At 48.2% G+C, this 26,930-nt stretch overlaps 2 protein-coding genes and 1 pseudogene across 2 annotated transcripts; all 3 read right to left on the bottom strand.

Moving 5' to 3' along the window:
• Positions 1-10,206: 10,206 nt before the first annotated feature.
• On the bottom strand, positions 10,207-10,606 carry LOC141161127 (histone H2B 1.1-like). Its single transcript, XM_073645899.1, has one exon. It carries the CDS (start codon positions 10,585-10,587, stop codon positions 10,207-10,209), a length of 381 nt encoding a protein of 126 aa, XP_073502000.1. The 5' UTR covers positions 10,588-10,606.
• Positions 10,607-12,915: 2,309 nt separating this feature from the next.
• LOC141161126 (histone H3-like) lies at positions 12,916-13,318 on the bottom strand (annotated as a pseudogene).
• A 1,127-nt stretch (positions 13,319-14,445) lies between these two features.
• LOC141161125 (histone H1.01-like) lies at positions 14,446-15,144 on the bottom strand. The gene has a single exon (XM_073645898.1). The coding sequence runs from the start codon at positions 15,100-15,102 to the stop codon at positions 14,446-14,448; it is 657 nt and encodes a 218-aa protein (XP_073501999.1). The 5' UTR covers positions 15,103-15,144.
• Between the last annotated feature and the right edge of the window lie 11,786 nt (positions 15,145-26,930).

The raw sequence follows: 26,930 nt of genomic DNA, 5'->3' as shown, positions 1-26,930 counted from the left end.
AGTGGTATAACAAGACGGTTTTAATGCCCCTTACAAGAGACGTGGAGGTCAGAGTGGTATAACAAGGCGGTTTTAATGCCCCTTACAAGAGACGTGGAGGTCAGAGTGGTATAACAAGACGGTTTTAATGCCTCTTGCAAGAGACGTGGAGGTCAGAGTGTTGTAACAAGACGCTTTTAATGCCCCTTGCAAGAGACGTGGAGATCAGAGTGGTATAACAAGATGCTTTTAATGCCCCTTACTAGAGCCATACAGTTCAGCATCTTAAAAATATTATTCCCATTATTGGGGAGTGGGTCTCCTACAGTCTTTGTTTATGCCTTGCAAGCAAAAGCTGACAAAAAAAAGGACGAAGGAAGTTTCAATAATGGCAACACGGACCATGGTCACCCTGGTGGTATAGTGGTGGTGGAGGCTGAGGATAAGGAGAAGAACATAAAACAGCGGAAATGAGGAAGCATATACCCATGTGTGGGTGTGAAGCGGTGCATGTGAATACACCTCCCAAAATAACACAGTGGATTTGACTTTATGTTACTCTGCTGTCATTTGGTGGTGATGAGAAGTCGGGCCCAATCCAGCCCTTGTTCATTTTGATAAGGGTCAGCTTGTCAGTTGACAGGCGAGTGCGCTTATCAGTTATAATTCCCCCAGCGGCACTAAAAACACGCTCCGATAACACGCTAGCGGCAGGGCAGGCCAGGACCTCCAAGGCGTACAGAGCGAGTTCATTCCAAGTGTCCAGCTTGGATACCCAATAATTAAAAGGCACAAAGCAATCATGGAGGACGCTGGTACGGTCGGCAAGGTACTCCCTCACCATCTTTTGAAACTTTTCACTCATTGTGAGAGTACCCCGCGCCTCAGGGTCTGTCCGAAGGGAGGGTCTGAGAAAACAGTCCCAGAACGTTGACAGTGTTCCCCTGCCTCTGCTGGATTGGAGTTGCCTCTCTCTCGCTTGTACGCTTTGGTTGGTCAACGAACTGTGACCTCTGCCGCTAGCGTGTTCAGATGGGAATTTTTTTAACAGTTCTGCAGCAAGGGCCTTCTGGTACTGGCCCATTTTTGTAGACCTCTCCACCTCAGAAATAAGAGAGTGAAAGTTCTCCTTGTAGCGGGGGTCTACAAGTGTCACCAACCAGTAATGACTGTCACCCAACATTTCGACAACGCGAGCGTCACGGTTAATACAGCGTAACATAAAGTCAGCCATGCGTGCCAGACTGGTAACGGGCAAGATATCCGTGTCCTCACCAAGATGACGACTGACCATGCTCTCCTCCTCCTCCTCCCCCCTGTCCTCAGGCCACCCACGCAGAACCGACGGTATGACATTTGTACAGGTACTACAGTCTACAGCACATGAGACCAGCTCTTGTTCTTCCTCCTCCTCCTCCTCCTCTCCCTCATTGTCCCCCAATGCACGTTGGGATAAGATGAGGCTGGGCTGTGTGTAATCGCCCACTATGGCTTCTTGATCCATCTCATCATACTCTGGCTGCAATGCCTCCTCTTTAATTCTCTGCAGAGAGCGTTGCAAAAGATAGACAAGTGGGATGCTGACACTAATGATGGCATCATCGCCACTCACCATCTTGGTGGCCTCCTCAAACTTTGTCAGGATGGTACATATGTCAGACATCCAGGTCCACTCCTGAGGTCTTATGTGTGGAGTCTGACCTGAATATCGACGGCCTTGTTGCAGCTGGTACTCCACAACTGCTCTCTTCTGCTCACAAATCCTTTGCAACATGTGGAGGGTAGAGTTCCAACGTGTGGGGACATCACACACCAGTCGGTGTGCCGGAAGCTGCAAACGCTGCTGCAACACAGCAAGGGCGACGGAAGCTGTAGTCGACTTGCGAAAATGAGCTGACAGGCGGCGTACTTTCTCGAGCAGATCTGGCAACTCGGGGTACAATTTAAGAAACCGCTGAACCAAGAGGTTAAGCACATGAGCCAGGCATGGTACGTGTGTGATCTCGCCTTAGGGCTGCCACCAGGTTAAGGCCATTGTCACACACGACCATGCCTGGATGTAGGTTCAGCGGTCTCAGCCACAGATCTGCCTGCTCTTTCACAGCTGTCAACAGCTCACAAGCAGTGTGAGGTTTATCACCTAAGCTTATGAGTTTCAGCACAGGCTGTTGCCGCTTGGCGGAGGCAGTACTGCAGTGCTTCCAGCTTGTAACTGTTGTGGTGATATCTGAGATGGAGGCTGAACATGAGGAGGAGGAGGAGGATGATGCGCAGGAGCTGTACACTGTGGGGGCAACTCTGACTGACATAGGGCCCGCAATCCTCGGTGTGGGGAGGATGTGTTCCGTCCCAAGGTCCGACTGGGTCCCAGCTTTCACTATGTTTACCCAGTGTGCCGTCAGGGAGATTGACCGTCCCTGGCCACAAGCACTTGTCCACGTGTCCGTTGTCAGGTGGACTCTCCTAGTAACTGCGTTGTTAAGGGCACGGCAGATGTTTTGGGCCACGTGCTTGTGTAGTGCGGGGATGGCACACCGGGCAAAATAGTGTCAGCTGGGGACCGAGTACCGAGGGACTGTCACCGCCATAAAGTTGCGGAAGGATTCTGTCTCCACCAGCCTAAAAAGCAGCATTTCCAAAGCAAGCAGTCGTGAAATGTGCGAATTTAAGACTGTGTCCTGTGGGGCGTTAGCTGCGAATTTCCGCTTTTGTTCAAAGGTCTGGGATATGGACAATTGAACGCTGCGGTGGGACATGGACGTGGACGTTGATGCTGTTTCTTGAGAAACTGCCATAACAAGTGAAGACTGAGAGGAGGGGGCATCTTTACATGCAGTATGGACAGGGGATTGCCTTGCACACACAACAGGGGGTTCTATTGCACGCACAACAGCGGAAGAAGCAGTGGTGACACCCGCTGACAATGGTCGTGGACCCTGGGTTTCGCCCCACAAAGTCGGGTGCTTTGCTGCCATGTGCCTGATCATGCTGGTGGTGGTCAGGCTGGTAGTTTTGTCACCCCTGCTGATGCTGGCATGGCAAGTGGTACAAATGGCCTTTTTGGGGTTATCAGCAGAGTCTTTAAAAAAATTCCAGACTCTGGAAGACCTACCGCTTGTACTGGCAATGTCCTTCGTGTTGGTGTTACGGGGAAAGGTTGCCTGCCTTCTGTCTGCGGCCACCACACTGCTTCTTCCTGCCTGTTAGGGTACTCTGCCTCCCTCCCCCTGTGTGCTGCTGGCCTCACTCTGCATGTCCTCCTGCCACGTTGTGTCAGTTACTAGATCATCCACCACTCCTCCTCTTCGACTTGCGCACCACGATGCTCCTCCTCACTTCCAGGCAATTGTGTCTCGTCATCGTCCACCTCTTGTGACAAATTTGGGCATCGCTACATGGGATCTCCTTCTCCACCACTTCAAGCGTAGCAGGTGAGGGGCACAAATATGTAAATGGACCAGTGAACAGCTCTTCAGAGTGTTCAAGTGTGTGATCAATTGCTGTCTGACGACACTCGGCATAGTGGGAGGAAGTAGCATCAGGGTGAGGAGGAGTATGCGGTTGAGACTCACGGCTACTAAGAGTTGACCGTGTGGAAGACAGACCGGAGGTGGTGGTGCCCAGGTAACTGGAAATATTATCTGCTATCCAATTAATAACCTGTTCACACTGTTCAGTTCGCAATACTTGTGTTGTTCTGTGTTTCCCTAGTAATTCGGTCAAGAAGTGGGAGCGAGAAGACGTGGCTGTTGGTTGTGGCACATTTTTACCTTGGCCACGGCCCCGTCCTCTGCACGCACCATCACCAGAATGTCCAGTTCCACGTCCCTTGCAACGCGCCTAGCCCATTGTAAAGGAAGTCAAATAGCTTACACTCGCACTATCAATGGAAAAAGGGTAATAAAAAGTAGATTAGAATCGTGGAAGAGGAAAACCACAGTTCTATTTCTCTGGCCTACACCTGACTCTTTTAAACAATCAGAACAATCAGGGAGAAACTATTACTGTTTATCTTTACGGAAAAATACCAAAACTTGAATAATAGAGATTTTTTACCGTGAAATGGCAAAACCACAGATATTGTTTACTGATGTATACCAGACTTTTTTCAAAATATAGATTTGTGGCAGAACAGTGAGCGACACACTCAAACTGTTTTTTTTTAGATACCAAAGGCTCAAAACTGGATACTACAGAGATTTTACCCGTAGAACTGCAAAACCACACTGGGATTTGTCGGGCCTACACCAGACTATTTTCAACACATATATTCTTGTGTCACAACAATCAGGAGACACTACTGTTTTTTTTTTACTGCAAAAAATGCGAAAAGAAAGATAATAGAGATTTCCTACCGTGGAACAGCAAAACCACAGTTTTAATTTACTGGTGTATATACTAGACTTTTTTAAATATATAGATTTGAGGCTGAACAGTGAGCGACACACGCAAACTGTTTTTTTTTAGATACCAAAGGCCCAAATCTGGATACTACAGAGATTTTACCCATTGAAATGCAAAACCACACTGGGATTTGTCGGGCCTACACCAGACTATTTTCAACAGATATATTTTTGTGTCACAACAATCAGGAGGCACTACTGTTTTTTTTTTACTGCAAAAAAGGCGAAAAGCAGGATAATAGAGATTTTTTACCGTGAAACAGCAAAAACACAGTTTTAATTTACTGGTGTATATACCAGACTTTTTTAAATATATAGATCTGCGGCTGAACAGTGAGCGACACACTCAAACTGGTGTTTTTAAGATACCAAAGGCCCAAAACTGGATACTACAGAGATTTTACCCATAGAACTGTGTAGCACCCTGGGGGTTCGGTTGCAACAGAGGTATTGCATCTCACCCAGACGTGCGATATCTCACTCTTAGGTAAGGATGGAGTGTGGACCAGGACCCAGACACCTGCATGCATTACACCACATTTCCGGGGGGCAGGGCGACTGATATACTCCAAGTAGAGCACGACAGTCCCTGTCCCTGGCTAGAGTGGGGGGAGGGAACACCTAGGAAAGGGGGAACCCTGTAGTGCAGGAGCCGGGAGGAAGCAGTTCCTGGGTACACCTAGAGGGAGGTACAAAAGGTGGGCACCATCTTAGTTCAGAGAGAAGTCGGTTCAGTGGAGTCAGAGAGAGGATGTGACAGAGCAGGACTCTGTGGAGCTCTGCTCCGGGCGCGGGTCTAGTCTGTGAGACCCAATCAGCACTGAAAGGAGGGAGAGAGTGTAGGGGAGAAGAGATGAAGAAGAGCGGAGGAGGCTCCAGGAACACTGAGGAAAGAAGGGACGCCAGGGGTGTGGACCGGCTGGTAGCCACCATACGCCCGCATCTACCTTAGTAGTGGGGTCAGGCCAAGGGGGAGACCGGTCCCCACATAGGGTCAGGGAAACTGGCACCGAAGTTTACCCAGAGAAGGCCCGAGGCAGCCGGAGAGAAGCGTGGTCATTGGTGGGGTATGATAGGCCAGAGGAAGGATACGCAAAGGGGTTCCTGCGAAGCGCTCCAAAATCATCTGGGAGTTGGCCGAGCCCCCTCACCTGGTGAACATGGTGCGACGCGGGAAGTTACAGCCGGCCGGAGTAATGTGGAATAACGAACTGTGAGTAAAGACCCTGTACTGCATTACAGAGACTCTGAGTCATTATTCCCACGCACCATCACCCCCATCATCCACCTACACTGCCCTGGGGCTACACTCTTCCTGTGGGGAGTTATACCATCCCTGTGCTGCCCCAGCGGTCTGCCCTGACCTGACCGCATTCCACGGGTGGCGTAGTTGGACATTTGAAAATAATGAAAACCATATCAATAGACTGCCACTGGTTTGACCACCCTGAGCCACGGGACCGGGTCATCGCCACGGTGACTACAACCCCCAGCATCCCAGATATATTTTTGTGTCACAACAATCAGGAGACACTACTGTTTTTTTTTTACTGCAAAAAATGCGAAAAGCAGGATAATAGAGATTTTTTTACCGTGGAATAGCAAAACCACAGTTATCACAAATAAAAAAAATGGTGTCTCTATAAAAGGTAAGATTAGTTTTTAATCATTGTGACTGAAAAAAATGTTTTGCATGAGAATTAAAAGACAATTAGTGGAAATATAAAAAATAGATATTAACGTGAATAATTTACTAATTCTTAATGAAAAAATATATATTGAAAGTGTGATGTGTCTGTGAAGAAAAGTATGTAAATGGAAGGAAATTAATTGGAGATTGAGTATACAAATACAACAAAAAGACTCCTGGGATACAAAGGAGAAATGTGACATGGCGGTGTCTAAATTAGATATACCCGTGAAATTGACAAATGTGTCAGTGAGATCCGTGAAAAAGAAATAAAGACAGTATTCACGTATGAGTGTAAGGATATGTCCATGAGAGGCTTAATGCTCATAAAGAAATTATGGAGAGAACAAACAGTACTGCAATATACTGTATATCAAATGGGACTTTATTACATCTCCCCTGTTATACACTGCTGCATATAGTGTAAAAACTCATGTATATAAGGTACACATTCTCTCTATACTGTACTGACTGCTGTATAAACTGTACAATCTGCTACATCCAGTGTACTTACTACTGTATATATTGAAAACAATACTGTATACACGGTACAGATAACTTCATATACTGTACAGGCTACTTTATATACTGGACAGACTGCTCTATATACTAAACACACTGCTCTATATACTGTACAGGCTGCTCTATATACTGTACAGGCTGCTCTATATACTGAACACACTGCTCTATGTACTTTATACAATGCTCTATATTCTCTACACTGCTCTATATACTGTATATACTGCTATATATACTCTACACAATGTTCTATATACTAAACACACTGTATCTATATACTGTATATACTGCTCTATATACTATACACACTGATCTATATACTGTACACACTGCTCTATATACTGTACAGGCTGCTCTATATACTATACACACTGCTCTATATACTATACACACTGATCTATATACTGTACACATAGCTGTAGGAAAGAGAGATTATCCAGCACAAAATCCATGGAAATAATTAAAAACTGGAAATGTATTTAATCATATTTAAAAAGAGTTCATGTTAAAACGATGCTCTAAACAGCATAGTATGTGACGCGTTTGGTACTGTGTGTTCCACATCGTCTCCACATCGTACAATCCGCTTTCTGTACGACAGACATTATCCGGGCAGGGAAGCACAACTGGAGTGCGGAGCTTCTCTCGGTTGGGAGGAGACGGGGCCCATGTTCAGTGTCAGTGGATAAAGAGGGAGAGGACAAGAGAAAGAGCAGAAGAGCGATCAGTACCTGAGCAGGAAAGAATCTCCTGAGGAGGATGTGATGACTGAGGATCTAACTGCATGCCTGACCTATACTGCATGCCTGACCTATACTGCATGCCTGACCTATACTGCATGCCTGACCTATACTGCATGCCTGACCTATACTGCATGCCTGACCTATACTGCATGCCCGACCTATACTGCATGCCTGACCTATACTGCATGCCTGACCTATACTGCATGCCCGACCTATACTGCATGCCCGACCTATACTGCATGCCTGACCTATACTGCATGCCCGACCTATACTGCATGCCTGACCTATACTGCATGCCTGACCTATACTGCATGCCTGACCTATACTGCATGCCCGACCTATACTGCATGCCTGACCTATACTGCATGCCCGACCTATACTGCATGCCTGACCTATACTGCATGCCTGACCTATACTGCATGCCTGACCTATACTGCATGCCTGACCTATACTGCATGCCCGACCTATACTGCATGCCTGACCTATACTGCATGCCTGACCTATACTGCATGCCCGACCTATACTGCATGCCTGACTCTCAGCAATCTGCAATACACAATCGTACGTGTCCTGTCACAAACCTGCCTTTAGCTGTAGAATTGAGAAAAACTGCTGAGGAGATGATCGGGGAGACATAATGAGATCTGCATGGGAAAGTAGAATTGATCTTTCTAGAAATGTCTCTTGTAGGATAAATCCCCGATCAGTATATAGTCCTCCACAATAGTGATTGTGATGCAATGTACTGAAGAGAAATATCTGCTGCCCTAATCCCGAAACTCTACAGACTCCTGTATGATGTAAACGAGGAATAATCGCGGCACACATGCAGGTGTTCCCGATATCGGCCCGACATAGGACCACGTGTTATATGAAGACAAAGAACAGAAAATCCATCAAGCACTGAGCGGGAATTCACCCATTGGTAACATTAGCTCCTCCTCTTCCTCTGCGGATTATGAATTTCCCGCTCATTGTAGTTTCCACAACTTCTAAATGTAATGATGTAATTTCTTCCGCTGTGAAAAGAAGTGTCCGGAATTATAGATAAAATCTACACAAATGTCTCATGTTATTCGGAGAAACATGAACTAAACGAATCATGTTATACAGGATGAAGGAGACCCCGGAATATCAGATCTGGGGAGCAAGGGGTGGAGTAAAAAGCCACTGAACACAGGACAACTCGCTCATAAGATTATTGAAAGGATCAGAGCTGTGAAGGACTCATTCATAGGTTTCACTATCAGTCTAGAAAGGGTTAATCGGCTCTACTAGCGCCCCCTGCCATTTACCCTGTGAATAGACAGAACACAGGAGCAGCCACAGCTCTGATGTAGACGGGAGAGGACACAGGAGCAGCCACAGCTCTGATGTAGACGGGAGAGGACCCAGGAGCAGCCACAGCTCCGATGTAGACGGGAGAGGACACAGGAGCAGCCACAGCTCTGATGGAGACGGGAGAGGACACAGGAGCAGCCACAGCTCTGATGTAGACGGGAGGACACAGGAGCAGCCACAGCTCTGATGTAGACGGGAGAGGACACAGGAGCAGCCACAGCTCTGATGTAGACGGGAGAGGACCCAGGAGCAGCCACAGCTCCGATGTAGACGGGAGAGGACACAGGAGCAGCCACAGCTCTGATGGAGACGGGAGAGGACACAGGAGCAGCCACAGCTCTGATGTAGACGGGAGAGGACACAGGAGCAGCCACAGCTCTGATGTAGACGGGAGAGGACCCAGGAGCAGCCACAGCTCCGATGTAGACGGGAGAGGACACAGGAGCAGCCACAGCTCTGATGTAGACGGGAGAGGACACAGGAGCAGCCACAGCTCTGATGTAGACGGGAGGACACAGGAGCAGCCACAGCTCTGATGTAGACGGGAGAGGACACAGGAGCAGCCACAGCTCTGATGTAGACGGGAGAGGACACAGGAGCAGCCACAGCTCTGATGTAGACGGGAGAGGACACAGGAGCAGCCACAGCTCTGATGTAGACGGGAGAGGACACAGGAGCAGCCACCGCTCTGATGTAGACGGGAGAGGACACAGGAGCAGCCACCGCTCTGATGTAGACGGGAGAGGACACAGGAGCAGCCACAGCTCCGATGTAGACGGGAGAGGACACAGGAGCAGCCACAGCTCTGATGTAGACGGGAGAGGACACAGGAGCAGCCACAGCTCTGATGTAGACGGGAGAGGACACAGGAGCAGCCACAGCTCTGATGTAGACGGGAGAGGACACAGGAGCAGCCACCGCTCTGATGTAGACGGGAGAGGACACAGGAGCAGCCACCGCTCTGATGTAGACGGGAGAGGACACAGGAGCAGCCACAGCTCTGATGTAGACGGGAGAGGACACAGGAGCAGCCACAGCTCTGATGTAGACGGGAGAGGACACAGGAGCAGCCACAGCTCTTATGTAGACGGGAGAGGACACAGGAGCAGCCACAGCTCTGATGTAGACGGGAGAGGACACAGGAGCAGCCACAGCTCTGATGTAGACGGGAGAGGACACAGGAGCAGCCACAGCTCCGATGTAGACGGGAGAGGACACAGGAGCAGCCACAGCTCTGATGTAGACGGGAGAGGACACAGGAGCAGCCACCGCTCTGATGTAGACTGGAGGACACAGGAGCAGCCACAGCTCTGATATAGACGGGAGAGGACACAGGAGCAGCCACAGCTCTGATGTAGACGGGAGAGGACACAGGAGCAGCCACCGCTCTGATGTAGACTGGAGGACACAGGAGCAGCCACAGCTGATATAGACGGGAGAGGACACAGGAGCAGCCACAGCTCTGATGTAGACGGGGTGGTGGCTCTTAGAAGAGCCTTTGGGGTGATGGCGGAGCAGCAGACGGAGCAGATCACTTGGCGCTGGTGTACTTGGTGACGGCCTTGGTGCCCTCGGACACGGCGTGCTTGGCCAGCTCTCCGGGCAGCAGCAGGCGCACGGCGGTCTGGATCTCCCGGGAGGTGATGGTGGAGCGCTTGTTGTAGTGAGCCAGGCGGGAGGATTCCCCTGCGATGCGCTCAAAGATGTCGTTGACGAAGGAGTTCATGATGCCCATGGCCTTGGAGGAGATGCCGGTGTCGGGGTGGACCTGCTTCAGCACCTTGTACACGTAGATGGCGTAGCTCTCCTTCCTGCTCTTCCTACGTTTCTTGCCGTCCTTCTTCTGAGTCTTAGTGACGGCTTTCTTGGAGCCCTTCCTGGGCGCTGGCGCAGACTTGGCGGGATCAGGCATGGTGAGTATACAGCGATCACAACTCCGAGAAGAGAGAACAATGTTCCTGCTCCTCCAGCGCAGCGGTATTTATAGCCACACATGCAAATGAGCAATGCTGCCTGCTCCTCTCCTACTGGGTAAGAAAGTCATGTGACCTGTGTAAGCTGCACCCGCTGAGTCTTATTGGTGTTTCCATAAGTCTGCTCTCCATTGGCGGCTTGTCTATTGTTTACTATAGAGTAGAAACTTAAAAGCATTAAATGCACAGGTCGATCCTGCTACTTGTTACTGGTGTGGTGATGGTGCAGTGATCTAGTATATTCAGCACAGTATACAAGGGATGACTGGCAAATATTTGCATAGGGGAAGATTAAGCATGGAGTCCAGTCATTTTTTTATTCCATAAAACCTAAAAATCGGACGATTATTTTGCCTGGGTTTTCTGAGCTCCACACAATCCTCATGTAAGGGGAGAGGGGGTTAATTCCATTCAGTGCCGTTATCTGTATATTCAGCAGTGATCTGATGCTTCTCCGCTCCATCTACACGTGCAGGAGGCTCCTCACTCACCCACGTATTATTCTTTGCGGATTCCCTGTGGTGTCAGCGCCGATCACACCACAGACTAAGACAAGTCTCTCATGTTCTACCAGGAGCCTGATGTGAGCGCTGCGGGTCTGTAGTGGGGGAAGGAGCCGCTTGTGTAAAGCATGTGTGTGATCAGCAGACACACGGCCACTAAGGAGTTAAACGGAGGAGGAAACCCCTATATCTGGTTACTACTCATTGGCTAAACAGATCAGCGGTCATCACATTGGAGTCTACATACCGGGTACACAGGGCGGCCATCTATCCAGCTGCCTCATGCAGTGAATATTCGCTGCCCCTGCGTCCTACACTGATCTGAAAAAAATATCATGTAGCAGAATCAACACATTCATCTCATGGCAAGACTTGGATTTCTGTTCTGTAATAACCGCATCACAACACTGTATGAACAGAGCTATATGTATCACCACTCCCCCGCATCCACTGTGTGTAATATTTATGTTATAGATCCATAAGAAGACACATCACATCACCCAAAGTCAGCGGTGTCAGCTCTAGAAGTGAAAGACTGCGGAGCAGACACACCAGTACATGTCAGGAGTGTATAACAGACACGTCCCAGGCTGTAGCAGCTACCAATATTACAGGCAGCCGCACAAAGGATCTCGTACCCTGCATATACACTGAGCCTGGTGCTAATCAGGGCCCAATAACTGCAGAATCTTAGGTTTTTAATACAGAATAGTAACAGATTTAGAAAAACGCCCGAACTCCCCATTGGGAGTGGGGGCGTAAATCAAGAAAGGGATCCAATTGGAAAGGCAGGTTAGTCTTCCCTGGTCAGGATATCTTCGTCCACACAACTGAATGTGCTGCAATCTGCCGAAAAGGTTACCAGTCTCCAGATCACACAGGGCACATCCCAGCATCTGGATAGAGCGACTACACTATATGCATCAACCAGTGACCAGAGCGTCGCTGAACCCCGAGTCTTCCATCAGTGAATACTGCTCCCCTAGTCCGGGAAACCTAGAGAATGTGGAGTCACTGGAGCTAGAGATCGTTACAATCAAAACAAAGATCGTCCTATACAACTGTTTACATTAACAATAATGGGTTAACTCTGATCTGTAGTGGAGATTGCAATCTGAACAATCAGGTCGGGGGGCAGCTGTACCCCACTGAGAATACAGGGTCCTGCTCTCCGGAGCCGTCTGTCCCCCCCAAACACGGTGACCGTTCTCCTGATCGGCCGGTGAAGGATAAGCCGCCTTTATTTTTCTGGTGAGAACTTTCAGAAGCCGCCATCCATCCCAGAACGCGGTCATCACATATGAATCTACATACCGGGTACACAGAGCGTCTATCTACCCATCCAGCTGCCTCATACATCGATATTTAGTGAATATTTGCTTCCCACTGGAACCCACACGGATCTGATGTGGAAATATGTAGCAGAATCACATTCTGCAGGACCTGGATCCAATGTTCTGTAGTAACCGCGGATCAGTGTTATCTCACTAGTGATAGAATTACTGTCCGCCGTTCTCCCCAATATGGGAAGAACAAAACTTACACTGATGAGAACCGGACACCTGAGCGATCTACCAGCCAGAATACAGAGATCACCAGTGCACAGTAGAGATCAGCTCCCGGCACAGCAACAGGAGATTGTAGCCTCTCATTTAGAAGATGTGGTGGCAAACGATAATGGCATGTGAGGGATTAGCTCGTTATTATGGAGGATTTGGTGGCTCTGAGAAGAGCCTTTGTTATAGTTAGACGTGTAGGACGGATCTAAGCTCTCTCCCCACGGATCCGGCGGGCCAGCTGGATGTCTTTGGGTGACCCTCTTAGCGTGGATCGCGCACAGATTTGTGTCCTCAAACAGCCCCACCAGATAAGCCTCGCTGGCCTCCTGCAGCGCCATGACGGCCGAGCTCTGGAAGCGGAGATCGGTCTTGAAGTCCTGGGCGATCTCTCTCACCAGGCGCTGGAAGGGAAGCTTACGGATCAGCAGCTCGGTGGACTTCTGGTAACGGCGGATCTCACGGAGAGCGACTGTCCCTGGCCGGTAGCGGTGAGGCTTCTTCACTCCGCCAGTGGCGGGAGCGCTTTTCCTGGCGGCCTTAGTGGCCAGCTGCTTGCGGGGAGCTTTCCCTCCAGTGGATTTACGAGCGGTCTGCTTAGTTCTGGCCATAGCTCTGTATAGAGGAGAATAGAAGTGATGAGAGGAGCGGAGAGAGCGGGATATTTATACGCCTCTGCTCCTGTTACCGCGTCATGTGAACACGCCCCCTGCACTGCATTGGTCATTTTGTAGAACAAACCGACAAATAGTGTGCGATATCCGCGATCAATCATCGTTCAGAAACTCAGCCTAGAACTCAGTAACCCCATCCTCCAAAAGAGGGAGCGGGGTCTGTCCAGTTCACACAAATTACCAGCTGCTCTGATCAACATGCGGCTTCTAGAGCAGGAGCCGCCGATGTCTCCGTATTCCCATGTTCTCCATACACGGAACTGGACTATAGCTCCGCAGCCTTCACTCTCATTCCGGGCTATACTGATCTTCTTGGTCTCCCATAGGAATAATCCCCCCTTTACTAATTCAGACGCAGGTTATAAGGGTCGCAGCAGAAGTCTGCAGTAAGGATTGATGGGACGAGTGACAAGATTGCTGTAACACATCGGCCCCTTCCCTTCTTGCGCTGTAGCCTATCGTTCTGCAGTCCATCCATACAATCCTGTCCCCAGTTCACGGACCTGTACAGTAGTCATCAGTCACATGCAGGGAGACGCTGGTTTTATAGGTATCACATTGGAGTTAGAACCACACACACCTTCCTTAATCGAAAGTAGTTACAAGGATCACAGCCATATCAAGTGGTGAAGATGTGACAAAGCTTAGGTAGGAGATCGGCTTCTTCCAGTCCCTCCATTACACATCACTCCTGATGTACAGACACCAGAGGGAGCGCTGCCTGGAAGACAAGTGACACCTGTGGTCGGGATACAGCGCAGCTCCGGGAGCGCTGCAGATTAGTAGAAAAGACCCTCTTTATAGAAAAACTGTTCTGCCAGAGACAAGATGGTGGCTCTGTTTATACAGCTCTGCCGGGGACAAGGTGATGGCACTGATTATACAGCTCTGCAGGGTACAAGGTGGTGGCACTGATTATACAGCTCTGCCGAGGACAAAGTGATGGCACTGATAATACAGCTCTGCAGGGGACAAGGTGGTGGCACTGATCATACAGCTCTGCAGGGGAGAAGGTGGTGGCTCTGAAAAGAGCCTTTGTGGTGTAATAACAGGGCGGCTTCGGCTTATTTCTTAGCTGCGGGCTTCTTGGCTTTAGCTGCCTTCTTAGCAGGACTCTTGGCAGCTTTGGGTTTAGCAGCTTTCTTAGCCGGACTCTTCGTCACCTTCTTGGGCTTCGGAGCGGCCTTTGGCTTCTTGGGGCTCTTGGCCGCCTTCTTGGCAGCTGCTGGGGGCTTCTTGGCCTTTTTCGGGCTCTTCTTGGCCGCGGTCGGAGCCTTCTTGGGCTTCTTCGGAGACTTGGCGGCTTTCTTGGCTGCAGCGGGTTTCTTGGGCTTGGTCGCAGCTGCTGACTTCTTCTTGGCCGCTTTGTCCTTAGTCTCCTGCTGCTTCTTGTTCAGCTTGAAGGACCCGGAGGCGCCGCTGCCCTTCACCTGGAGGAGGGCGCCCTTGGTGACCAGAGACTTGACGGCCAGCTTCAGGCGACTGTTGTTCTTCTCTACATCGTATCCTCCGGCAGACAGAGCCTTCTTCAGGGCGGCCAGAGACACCCCACTGCGCTCCTTAGAGGCGGACACGGCTTTCACGATCAGATCGGAGACGCCGGGACCGGAGGGTTTCTTGCTTTTCTTGGCGCCCCCGGCGGCGGATTTCTTCGGCTGCTTCTTGGATTTGGCGGCCGGTTCTGCGGGAGGTTGAGCGGCGGCTGGTGCGGTCTCTGCCATCGTGTGCTGCAGAACTAGAACACAAATATCTCCTAATAGGAAAACGCTGAGGCCGGAGCTGGAGGCGCCTGTTATATGTACAGGCTTACTGCGCACTGATTGGCTGCTGAGCTGCATCGTCCTGAGCATCTATTGGCTGACACTGAGCACAGGCCCCGCCTCCTCCCAGCTGAGCCCGAGTGGAGCTCCGCTCTCCCCTTGTGCTTCCCTGCCCGGGATAAAAGCCCTTTACCGGCTAACACCGGACAGCAGAGCGCTCTTTCTCCGTCGCTTCCTCTTCTCCATCATCTCCACTGACCGTTTGTAGCCGTCACCTGCAGAGATGCCGGAAAAGAGCCGAGAGGAGGTCCCGGGATCATCGCCGCCGTCCTCCCGATCTGCGCATCACTGTGTATCCGGGGAGATAAAACTGCTGCGGGAGCTCGTTCCTCCTATTCCCGGCTCTTGTCACCATCACAGGGATCTTTACTACAATATCCATCGTACAGGAAGCGGATTGTACGATGTGGGGACGACCTGGAGCTGCTGAGAGCCTAGAAGGGTAACACAGGCGATGGCCTCCGCTGACTGCCACCTCCCTGACCTGTAATATAAGTACACCCCGAATGTGCAGAGTATTGGGGGGTGAACTCGTATCCACATCAGTAGATGATCCACATAGGGGGCTGATTGCAATCACCTGTGTAATATCGTGTCTGACCCTGTGTGAAGCTGTGACGCTGCGGCTGGTAAAGGAGGGAAGAGCTCTGATAAGGCGCCAGCTTCACAATGCGACTCATCCCCCAACCAAACACATAAACATCTCCGGTGAGATAACTGTGAGATATTAATGTATTTATGTGACCCCACTATTGTGTAAAATTTGAAATACTGAGAGAAGACACAAAATGCAGCGTCTACACACAGAGCACAGCTGTATATAGTGCACAGACTGCACAACTCCACATCTGTACAGCCCAGATCAGCAGCCTTATAAGTGTCACTGATAATAGAGCAGTGTGTACAGTATATAGAGCAGCCTGTACAGTATGTAGAGCAATGTGTACAGTATATAGAGCAGTCTGTATAGTATATAGAGCAGCCTGTACAGTATATAGAGCAGTCTGTATAGTATATAGAGCAGTCTGTACAGTATATAGAGCAGCGTGTACAGTATATAGAGCAGTGTGTACAGTATATAGAGCAGCCTGTACAGTATCTAGAGCAATGTGTACAGTATATAGAGCAGCCTGTACAGTATGTAGAGCAATGTGTACAGTATATAGAGCAGCATATACAGTGTATAGAGCAGCGTGTACAGTGTATAGAGCAGCGTGTACAGTGTATAGAGCAGTCTGTATAGCATATAGAGCTGTGTGTTCAATATATAGAGCAGCGTGTACAGTATATAGAGCAGTGTGTACAGTATATAGAGCAGCCTGTACAGTATGTAGAGCAATGTGTACAGTATATAGAGCAGCATATACAGTGTATAGAGCAGCGTGTACAGTGTATAGAGCAGTCTGTATAGCATATAGAGCTGTGTGTTCAATATATAGAGCAGGCAAAGTATATAGAGCAGGCAAATTTTGGCCACACGCCCATTTACCCATTTCTTTCTCCCCTGGCAGGAGGAGTTGTCAAAGGGGCGCTGGTAATGATGGGCATTCAGCAGATGGCCCTCATCTCCATTCCTGGTATGCATGGCCCAATCATCCCTATCCTGGCATGTGTGGCCCTCTCCTCCCCAATCCTGGAGTGCATGGCCCCCTCATCCCCATTCCTGGTGTGCATGGCCCCCCTCATCCCCATTCCTGGTATGCATGGCCCCCCTCATCCCCAATCCTGGTGTGCATGGCCACCCTCATCCCCAATCCTGGTATGTATGGCCCCACTATCCTAGTGTGCATGGCACCCCATCACTGCACACATGAAAAAAATAAACACTTCTGTTCACCTTCCTTCCTCCCCTCTGCTCCAGCGCTGTGTCCTGTCTGTCAGTAGCTGATCTCAGCAGCTGATCAGCGCATGACATGACTGCCATTCGCTCTCAGATGTCAAAGTGAGTTGCGGGGATATTCACTCCTCTCCACGCCGGGACTATGGGCGTGGAGAGGAGTGAATAGTCATTCTCCTTAATAGCGCGCACTGTCAGCAAGGACGCAGCTCCTGCTGCGACTCCATGACCGCTACTAAAGAGAATGAATCTTCACTCCTCTCCACTCCCATGGGCATGGAGAAGAGTAAATATTCATTTTGTTTAGCAGCAGGCACACATGATAGCTGTGGCTGCTGGCTACTACCTGTGCCCGCTGCTCCACCGCCACAACACCACCCTCCACAGCCGGGAGAACAGCTGAGCCGTGACGGGGAGCGGGACAGTCCCGCCGAAAACAGGATGGTTGGGAGCTATGTGTACATTATATACCTGGCAACATACAGTTGCACAAACAAAAAGCAACTGTAGGGGTTGTTCAGGCACCTCCCTATTGGGGAGGGTGCCTTTTATACAAGATGACTCCCAGCTGTTGGCTGGAGAATCTTTGCAGGTGCGCACGCTGCCCCTTTAAGAGCATGGGAGCACGTGTCAGTGAGGTGTGCTCAGGATAAGGGGGCAGAGGAGCGTGAGGATGCTACCGTGGCCGGGGCAGTGAGTTTGTCAGCATCCCTCATGAAGAGTGCAGGGGAACTATGCGAGGGCACAGGGAATGGATGGTACAACCTTCTTGTAGTAATGCCCCATCCTGGTCACCTTCTTGCAATAATGTGCTCATCCTCGTCTTCATCTTGTAGTATTACCCCATTCTTGTCCCTATATTGTAGTAATGTCCCCTATTGTACTGTTGTTCACATACACATAAAAGAAAAACAAAAATATTGTTCACACCTGCCCTCCATTCCCTTGATGTCCTTTTTGCACTTGCGGCCTACATGCATACTAGACCCCTTGATGATTGCAGCGAGGTCCAGGGGTCCGCCGACGTCAGCGCACTGGACACATTCAATTGAAATGTATTGCCGCGCAGAGTCAAGCTCTCTGCACAGCAATACCAATACATTCAGCCCCTCAATGTCCCCACAGCCAGCTCCCCCATATTATCTCCACAGCCAGCTCCAATATCCATTGACCCTTCGCAGCCTATTAATTTCAGCCCCCAGGAGTCTGCTTTGCCTTAGCTGGTTATTAAAAATAGGGGGACCCCACATCATTCTTTTAGGTTTACCCCATTTTTAACAACCAGCAGAGGCAAAGAAGACAGCTGGGGGCTGATATTAATAGGCTGGAAAGGTGCATGGAAATTGTCCCCTTCCCAACTTAATAAGACCAGCTCACAGCTGTCTGCTGTCACTTGGCTGGTTATTACAAATAGGGAGGCCCAACGGCCTTTAATTTTAGACTATTTTTTTTATTAAATAGGTTAAATAAGCCTAGACACCCTTTAGTATCATATGAAAAGCACTAAAGAGTGCTAGTTTATTATATGTAGGGTGCTTGTGACATTAAATATCTACAGGATATCTTTCTATTCTAAGGGTTTTGCTGTGGATTTATTGTACTTGGCTGATGACATTTCCTATCTTTACTGAGATGTTTGCGAGAAAAAACAGGATGGAGTGCGCATGGTCCGTGTGCCGTCCGTTTTTTTTCCTCGCACTCATTGACTTGCATTGGTGAGTCTCAGGTGTTCGCATGCTGCAATTTTTTTACTCAGCCCATTTGCACCTGAGGAAAAAATCTCACAGATGAACACTGCCTTATTGAATAACATTAGTGCAAGTGCAATGCGATGCGATTTTTTTTTTTCTCACATTGGACTCGCCGGATTTATACACAGATGTGAGCGAACCCAAAGGGCTCATACTCACCTGCATTTAAATTGGACGAGTGCAATCCAATAAAAAAATTGGATTGCACTCTGACTAATGTTATTGAATGATTGTGTTCATCTGCAATTTTTTTCTCAGCTCGAATCGGACTGAGAAAAAAAAAAAATCGCAGCATGCTGCGAGTGGCCGCATATATCGGACGAGACTCAGCAATGCAAAGCAATGCGTGTGAGAAAAAAAATCTCATGGCACACAGACCATGAGTGTATATGCACAGTGTGACCCGTCAGAATAGAAAAGATAGAAAGATGTCAGTGAGATATATAATTCGCGCAGTGCAACACCTATTAAATTTTTCTCTTAATGAGAACATAGAACCAAGAAAAAGGGGATTGTATGGGAAAAATATCAACAAGCCAAATGGTAAATACCCAATCCCAAGAAAAGGCAGCCAGAGAAAGAAGCCATTAAATAATTATACAATTTATTGAATCTTAAATAGAACAGGTATCAAAGTATAAAATTGCTACTAGTAAAAAGTGTTTTCCGTGAGAAGCACAACTAGATAAGGCAGATGGAAAAAAAGCAAAAGAAGGAGACAATATCCCTATAAGCCGCCCCGAACAACAACCACATATGTATAAGGCATGTGCATATAAGCTGACTGAGATCAGATGATACAAATATCATATAACTCTAGTTCATAAAATGATCAATGCTGTAGAAGTCAGAACAGTAGTATCAAATGAGGCTGAAGTGAGACTCTAATGCCATCAATGTTAGCATCAAGTCACTTGGCATATATACGCCACAAGTCCATGGTATATATCAGAGCCCCTTGATATAGTTAGTGCATGTGTAGCTTACTGTACATGTGTTTAGCTAATAAAGAAAGAAAAAAATGGCGTGTTGTCCCCCTCATTTTTTTTAAATCAGCTTAGGCAAAGCAGACAGCTTGTAATAATTATAATGGATACCCCAGGAGTCTCTTTGAGTGGAACAAAGATACTACAGAACAAAGTTTATAGGTGTCAAAGTTTATATTATAAACACACGGTGTTTCAAACAAGCGCAGACGAAAACTCAAAGTCCATAAACACTCAGGGCGAAATGCAATCAGCAGAGAAGTCTGTAAAGCACAGTTCACACTACAGGATGCTAGAAAACTAAGTCTTTATCAAGTCCATACACAAATATATATATATATATATTTACATATATATATATACATATATATATATATACACATTAGTGTTGAGCGAGCACTAAAATGCTCGGGTGCTCGATGCTCAGGCAGAGCTCACCGTGATACTCGGGTGCTCGACCCAAGCAACGAGTCCAATGTTAGTCTATGGGAGGCCTGAGCATTTTTGCAGCGGCACCGCCGGCAGTCTGTAGAAAGCCTAAAAAGTGCACAAAACGATAGTGACAGTGCTCAAAAGGCATGGGGACACCTTGGACATCGCCCCAGGTCACTGCTGTCAACAATGTGGTCAAAGGTATTAAGCCACTTTTACGGGCTCACAATAAAACGTTCAAAAACGAAACTGAAACAGTTTTCCTGTGAAATATGTTTAGGAACTTCCTTTCCAGGGTAAAGACTTGTGTATAATGTAAAATAAAAAAACAAAAACAAAAATACTCCTCCTCACATTGGGCTATGTTCACAAGTAGCATTTTTTATGCGGTTTTGCACTTTTGTATTGCTTTCAACCGTGACAAATGCATTCACCGGGAAATGTCATTTAACATTTTACAATATTATCTGGCCATGTGCTGTGTGACATATGCATACAGTGCTGAAAAGACATGGGAACAGCATTGGGAAGACCCCTGGAAGCATCTCTGACACCCAGGTCACTGCCTAAAAGTGTGTCCATCAGAAGTAATCCTTGCAGCATCAGAAGATGCAGACTTGCAACTATCCCCATGCAAGTCCTTGTCCCAGGGCACTGTTCAATTGTACCTTCCCCATTCCTTGCAGTGCAAGCGCAAGTATGCAACCTGCCACCCACCCCCAGGCTGCAATTCCCTTGAGAAAGCTGGACGTGTTCCCTGCGAAACGTGCGTCGGGAGGGATAGACACTAGTCCTTCCTACCACCTGGTGGAGCACATTTTTATACTTTGAGGTAATTATTTTGTAGATATACATGGATGTTCATGGGGTACTTAGGGGGATCGATTATGATAAGGCACAGCTATATCATTGAGCTGTGGGCTCTAGGAGACGAGCATTACTGCCTATATGATTGCACTATATCATGCAGGAGATAGAGCACTAAGCTTTACAATATTGTTTATATATTCATCTCTTGTGATATACTACTGTTCCTCTCCATCTATCCCTATTGAGTCCCATGCATTCTGATAAACGCAGGATTGATCGATCGATTCTCTACCTCTATGTGTCCCTGCTGCTTTTCGGTATTGCCATTCCTTTGTACACACATCCCTTGCACTTGCAGACTTTTAAATGTGTATTTTTTGTATCAATAAAGTTGTTATATTTTTGTACCAACTGTTAAGACTTCCTTTTCCTTTTTTTCTATTCCATACTGCTAGCTTGCACTTGAAATAGGGCCAGTTAGTTTGAAGGAGGACGAAGCTGGCCACTACCTCCTGGCTGCTTTGGCAGCGAGGTATCAATACTCAGTCCCCAGCAGCCCGGCGGCCGGGTGTCCACGCTTGGTCCCCAGCCGCCCCTATTTCTCCATCAGGGGAGTTGAGAGTGCCAAGGTGAGGAGCATGATGATGATGATAGAAGTTAGCATCTGCTTTGTTTTCTTGGAATGCAAGCGTAAGTGTTCAACCTGCCACACACCCACCCCCAGGCTGTTATACCATACTGCTAGCTTGCTTGCAATTGAAATTGGGCCTTTTAGGTAAGTGGAGGCAGACGCTGGCCACCATGTCATGGCTGCGTCGGCGGCCGGGTATCCATACTCAGTCCCCAGCCGCCTGGCGGCCGTGTGTCCACGCTCGGTCCCCAGCCGTCAGGGGGCGGCCAGGTGTCCATACTCGGTCCCCAGACGCCCCGCGGCCGGGTGTCCACACACGGTCCCCAGCCGCCTGGGGGGTGGCCAGGTGTCCATAAACGGTCCCCAGCCGCCCCTATTTCTCCTTGGAACTTCCCCCCACACTTTTCTTAGCCCGGCCTGTTTTAGGGCAGCATTGGACGAGCCCACCAGAGAACAAGACTCCTCCGGTGTGCCCTGGCTTCTCCATCTGTGGAGTTGAGAGTGCCAAGGTGAGGAGCATGATGATGATGAAAGAAGTTAGCTTCTGCTTTGTTTTCTTGGAATGCAAGCGTAAGTGTGCAACGTGCCACCCACCCACCCCCAGGCTGCAATACCATACTGCTAGCTTGCTTGCAATTGAAATTGGGCGTTTTAGGTATGTGGAGGCAGACGCCGGTCACCATGTCATGGCTGCGTCTGCGGCCTGGTATCCATACCCAGTCCCCAGCCGCCCAGCAGCCGTGTGTCCACACTCGGTCCCCAGCCGCCCCACGTCCGGGTGTCCACGCTCCATCATGGAGTTGAGAGTGCCAAGGTGAGGAGCATGATGATGATGAAAGAAGTTAGCATCTGCTGTTTTCTTGGAATGCAAGCGCATGTATGTAGTAACAGCTAGGCCTGAGGTGGTCAGCGTTTTGGCGTATATCCTACTTCCTCCGAGGATTGCTGGATGGTTTCCTGCTACTGTCCCAGTTCTATGACTCCCATTAAAACAAAGCTTCAGGTGATGAATGATGGATGAGGTGGTGGCAAAGGAGAAAGAGCAGGAGGAACAGGGACCATTCACATCAACATCAAGCCAGTTAACCACACATGTCTTGTAGGATATGTTTCTGTACCAAAAGGAGCGGTTCGGCTGCACAGTTATAGGGCATGCAGTGAGTGCAATGCCTACCAAAAATTTCGAGGCACTCCAATGCCCCTTGGTAGTGACATGGAGGTCAGAGGGCACCAACTAAACCGTTTTTTCATTTTATAGCAACTGGGTCTCCTGTGCACTGTTGGCCTAAGCAGTGAATGGAAGGCTTTCCAAAAATTATGAGGAACTGCAATGCCCCTTGAAACAGATGTGGATTACAGCATACTAAAAACCTTCTACCCATTATTGGAGAGTGGTTCTGCCTTAGTGTTCGCCTATGCATTGAAAAGGAAAAGCTGACTAAAATTAGGAGGAAATGCAAAGCCCGTTGGAAGAATGGTGGAGTTCGCAGTGGAATAAAAAGACAATATCAATGCCCCTTGAAACAGTGGTGGAGGTCGCAGTAGCTTAACAAGACAGTTTTAATGCCCCTTGGAAGAGACTTGGAGGTCGCAGTGGAATAAAAAGACAATATCAATGCCAATGGTAAAAGTGGTGGAGGTCGCAGTAGCTAAACAAGACGATTTTAATGCCCCTTGGTAGAGACGTGTAGGTCGCAGTGGAATAAAAAGACAATATCTATGCCCCTGGGAAAAGTGGTGGAGGTCGCAGTAGCTTAACAAGACAGTTTTAATGCCCCTTGGAAGAGACATGGAGGTCGCAGTGGAATAAAAAGACAATATCTATGCCCCAGGGAAAAGTGGAGGAGGTAACAGTAGCTTAACAAAACGGTTCTAATGACACTTGGAAGAGACGTGGAGGTTGTAGTTGAATAAAAAGACAATATCAATGCCCCTTGGAAGAGATGTGGAGGTCGCAGCAGATTAACAAGACGGTTCAATGCCCCTTGGAAGAGACGTGGAGGTCATAGTAGCTTAACAAGACTGTTTTAATGCCCCTTGGAAGAGAAGTGGAGGTCGCAGTAGCTTAACAAGACGGTTTTAATGCCCCTTGGTAGAGACGTGGAGGTTGCAGTAGCTTAACAAGATGGTTTTAATTCCCCTTGGAAGAATGGTGGAGTTCGCAGTGGAATAAAAAGACAATATCAATGCCCCTTGAAAAAATGGTGGAGGTCGCAGTAGCTTAACAAGACAGTTTTAATGCCCCTTGGAAGAGACGTGGAGGTCGCAGTGGAATAAAAAGACAATATCAAAGCCCCTGGTAAAAGTGGCGGAGGTGGCAGTAGCTAAACAAGACGGTTTTAATGCCCCTTGGAAGAGACATGGAGGTCGCAGTGGAATAAAAAGACAATATCTATGCCCCAGGGAAAAGTGGAGGAGGTAACAGTAGCTTAACAAAACGGTTTTAATGACACTTGGAAGAGACGTGGAGGTTGCAGTGGAATAAAAAGACAATATCAAAGCTCCTTGGAGGAGATGTGGAGGTTGCAGTGGAATAAAAAGACAATATCAATGCCCCTTGGAAGAGATGTGGAGGTCGCAGTAGCTAAACAAGACGGTTTTAATGCCCCTTGGAACAGACGTGGAGGTTGCAGTGGAATAAAAAGATAATATCAATGCCCCTTGGAAGAGACGTGGAGGTCGCAGTAGCTTAACAAGACTGTTTTAATGCCCCTTGGAAGAGACGTGGAGGTCGCAGAAGCTTAACAAGATGGTTTTAATGCCCCTTGGAAGAGACGTGGAGGTCGCAGTAGCTTAACAAGACGGTTTAATGCCACTTGGAAGAGACGTGGAGGTCGCAGTAGCTTAACAATACGGTTTTAATGCCCCTTGGAAGAGACGTGGAGGTCGCAGCAGCTTCACAAGACGGTTTTAATACCCCTTGGTAGAGACGTGGAGGTCGTAGTAGCTTAACAAGACGGTTTCAATGCCCCTGGGAAAAGTGGTGGAAATCGCAGTAGCTTAACAAGACGGTTTTAATTCCCCTTGGAAGAATGGTGGAGTTCGCAGTGGAATAAAAAGACATTATCAATGCCCCTTGAAAAAGTGGTGGAGGTCGCAGGAGCTTAACAAGACAGTTTTAATGCCCCTTGGTAGAGACGTGGAGGTCGCAGTGGAATAAAAAGACAATATCTATGTCCCTGGGAAAAGTGGTGGAGGTTGCAGTAGCTTAAGAAGACGGTTTTAATGCCCCTTGCAAGAATTGTGGAGTTCGCAGTGGAATAAAAAGACAATATCAATACCCCTTGAAAAAGTGGTGGAGGTCGCACTAGCTTAACAAGACAGTTTTAATGCCCCTTGGAAGAGACATGGAGGTCGCAGTGGAATAAAAAGACAATATCAATGCCCCTGGGAAAAGTGCTGGAGGTCGCAGTAGCTAAACAAGACGGTTTTAATGTCCCTTTGAAGAGACGTGGAGGTGACAGTGGAATAAAAAGACAATATCTATGCCCCTTGGAAGAGACGTGGAGGTCGCAGTATCTTAACAAGACAGTTTTAATGCCTCTTGGAAGAGACGTGGAGGTCGCAGTAGCTTAACAAGACGGTTTTAATGCCCCTTGGAAGAGACGTGGAGGTCGCAGAAGCTTAACAAGATGGTTTTAATGCCCCTTGGAAGAGACGTGGAGTTCGCAGTAGCTTAACAAGACGGTTTTAATGCCCCTTGGAAGAGACGTGGAGGTCGCAGTAGCTTAATAAGACGGTTTTAATGCCCCTTGGTAGAGACATGGAGGTCGCAGTAGCTTAACAAGACGGTTTCAATACCCCTGGGAAAAGTGATGGAGGTCGCAGTAACTTAACAAGACGGTTTTAATGCCCCTTGGAAGAATGATGGAGTTCTCAGAGGAATAAAAAGACAATATCAATGCCCCTTGAAAAAGTGGTGGAGGTCGCAGTAGCTCAACAAGACTGTTTTAATGCCCCTTGGAAGAGACGTGGAGGTCGCAGTGGAATAAAAAGACAATATCTATGCCCCTGGGAAAAGTGTTGGAGGTCGCAGTAGCTAAACAAGACGATTTTAATGCCCCTTGGTAGAGACGTGTAGGTCGCAGTGGAATAAAAAGACAATATCTATGCCCCTGGGAAAAGTGGTGGAGGTCGCAGTAGCTTAACAAGACAGTTTTAATGCCCCTTGGAAGAGACATGGAGGTCGCAGTGGAATAAAAAGACAATATCTATGCCCCAGGGAAAAGTGGAGGAGGTAACAGTAGCTTAACAAAACGGTTCTAATGACACTTGGAAGAGACGTGGAGGTTGTAGTTGAATAAAAAGACAATATCAATGCCCCTTGGAAGAGATGTGGAGGTCGCAGCAGATTAACAAGACGGTTCAATGCCCCTTGGAAGAGACGTGGAGGTCATAGTAGCTTAACAAGACTGTTTTAATGCCCCTTGGAAGAGAAGTGGAGGTCGTAGTAGCTTAACAAGACGGTTTTAATGCCCCTTGGTAGAGACGTGGAGGTTGCAGTAGCTTAACAAGATGGTTTTAATTCCCCTTGGAAGAATGGTGGAGTTCGCAGTGGAATAAAAAGACAATATCAATGCCCCTTGAAAAAATGGTGGAGGTCGCAGTAGCTTAACAAGACAGTTTTAATGCCCCTTGGAAGAGACGTGGAGGTCGCAGTGGAATAAAAAGACAATATCAAAGCCCCTGGTAAAAGTGGCGGAGGTGGCAGTAGCTAAACAAGACGGTTTTAATGCCCCTTGGAAGAGACATGGAGGTCGCAGTGGAATAAAAAGACAATATCTATGCCCCAGGGAAAAGTGGAGGAGGTAACAGTAGCTTAACAAAACGGTTTTAATGACACTTGGAAGAGACGTGGAGGTTGCAGTGGAATAAAAAGACAATATCAAAGCTCCTTGGAGGAGATGTGGAGGTTGCAGTGGAATAAAAAGACAATATCAATGCCCCTTGGAAGAGATGTGGAGGTCGCAGTAGCTAAACAAGACGGTTTTAATGCCCCTTGGAACAGACGTGGAGGTTGCAGTGGAATAAAAAGATAATATCAATGCCCCTTGGAAGAGACGTGGAGGTCGCAGTAGCTTAACAAGACTGTTTTAATGCCCCTTGGAAGAGACGTGGAGGTCGCAGAAGCTTAACAAGATGGTTTTAATGCCCCTTGGAAGAGACGTGGAGGTCGCAGTAGCTTAACAAGACGGTTTAATGCCACTTGGAAGAGACGTGGAGGTCGCAGTAGCTTAACAATACGGTTTTAATGCCCCTTGGAAGAGACGTGGAGGTCGCAG

Source organism: Phyllobates terribilis, unplaced genomic scaffold, assembly GCF_046119375.1.
Source record: "Phyllobates terribilis strain yellow unplaced genomic scaffold, ASM4611937v1 Scaffold_9__5_contigs__length_417890890, whole genome shotgun sequence".
Classification (NCBI taxonomy): domain Eukaryota; kingdom Metazoa; phylum Chordata; class Amphibia; order Anura; family Dendrobatidae; genus Phyllobates; species Phyllobates terribilis.
The sequence above is the reverse complement of the archived record's forward strand: the minus strand, read 5'-3'. Positions and strand labels throughout refer to the sequence as shown.

Excerpts from the sequence above, each read along its gene's own strand:
- LOC141161125 (XM_073645898.1), bottom strand. The coding sequence starts at position 15,102 with ATGGCAGAGACCGCACCAGCCGCCGCTCAACCTCCCGCAGAACCGGCC.
- LOC141161127 (XM_073645899.1), bottom strand. The coding sequence starts at position 10,587 with ATGCCTGATCCCGCCAAGTCTGCGCCAGCGCCCAGGAAGGGCTCCAAG.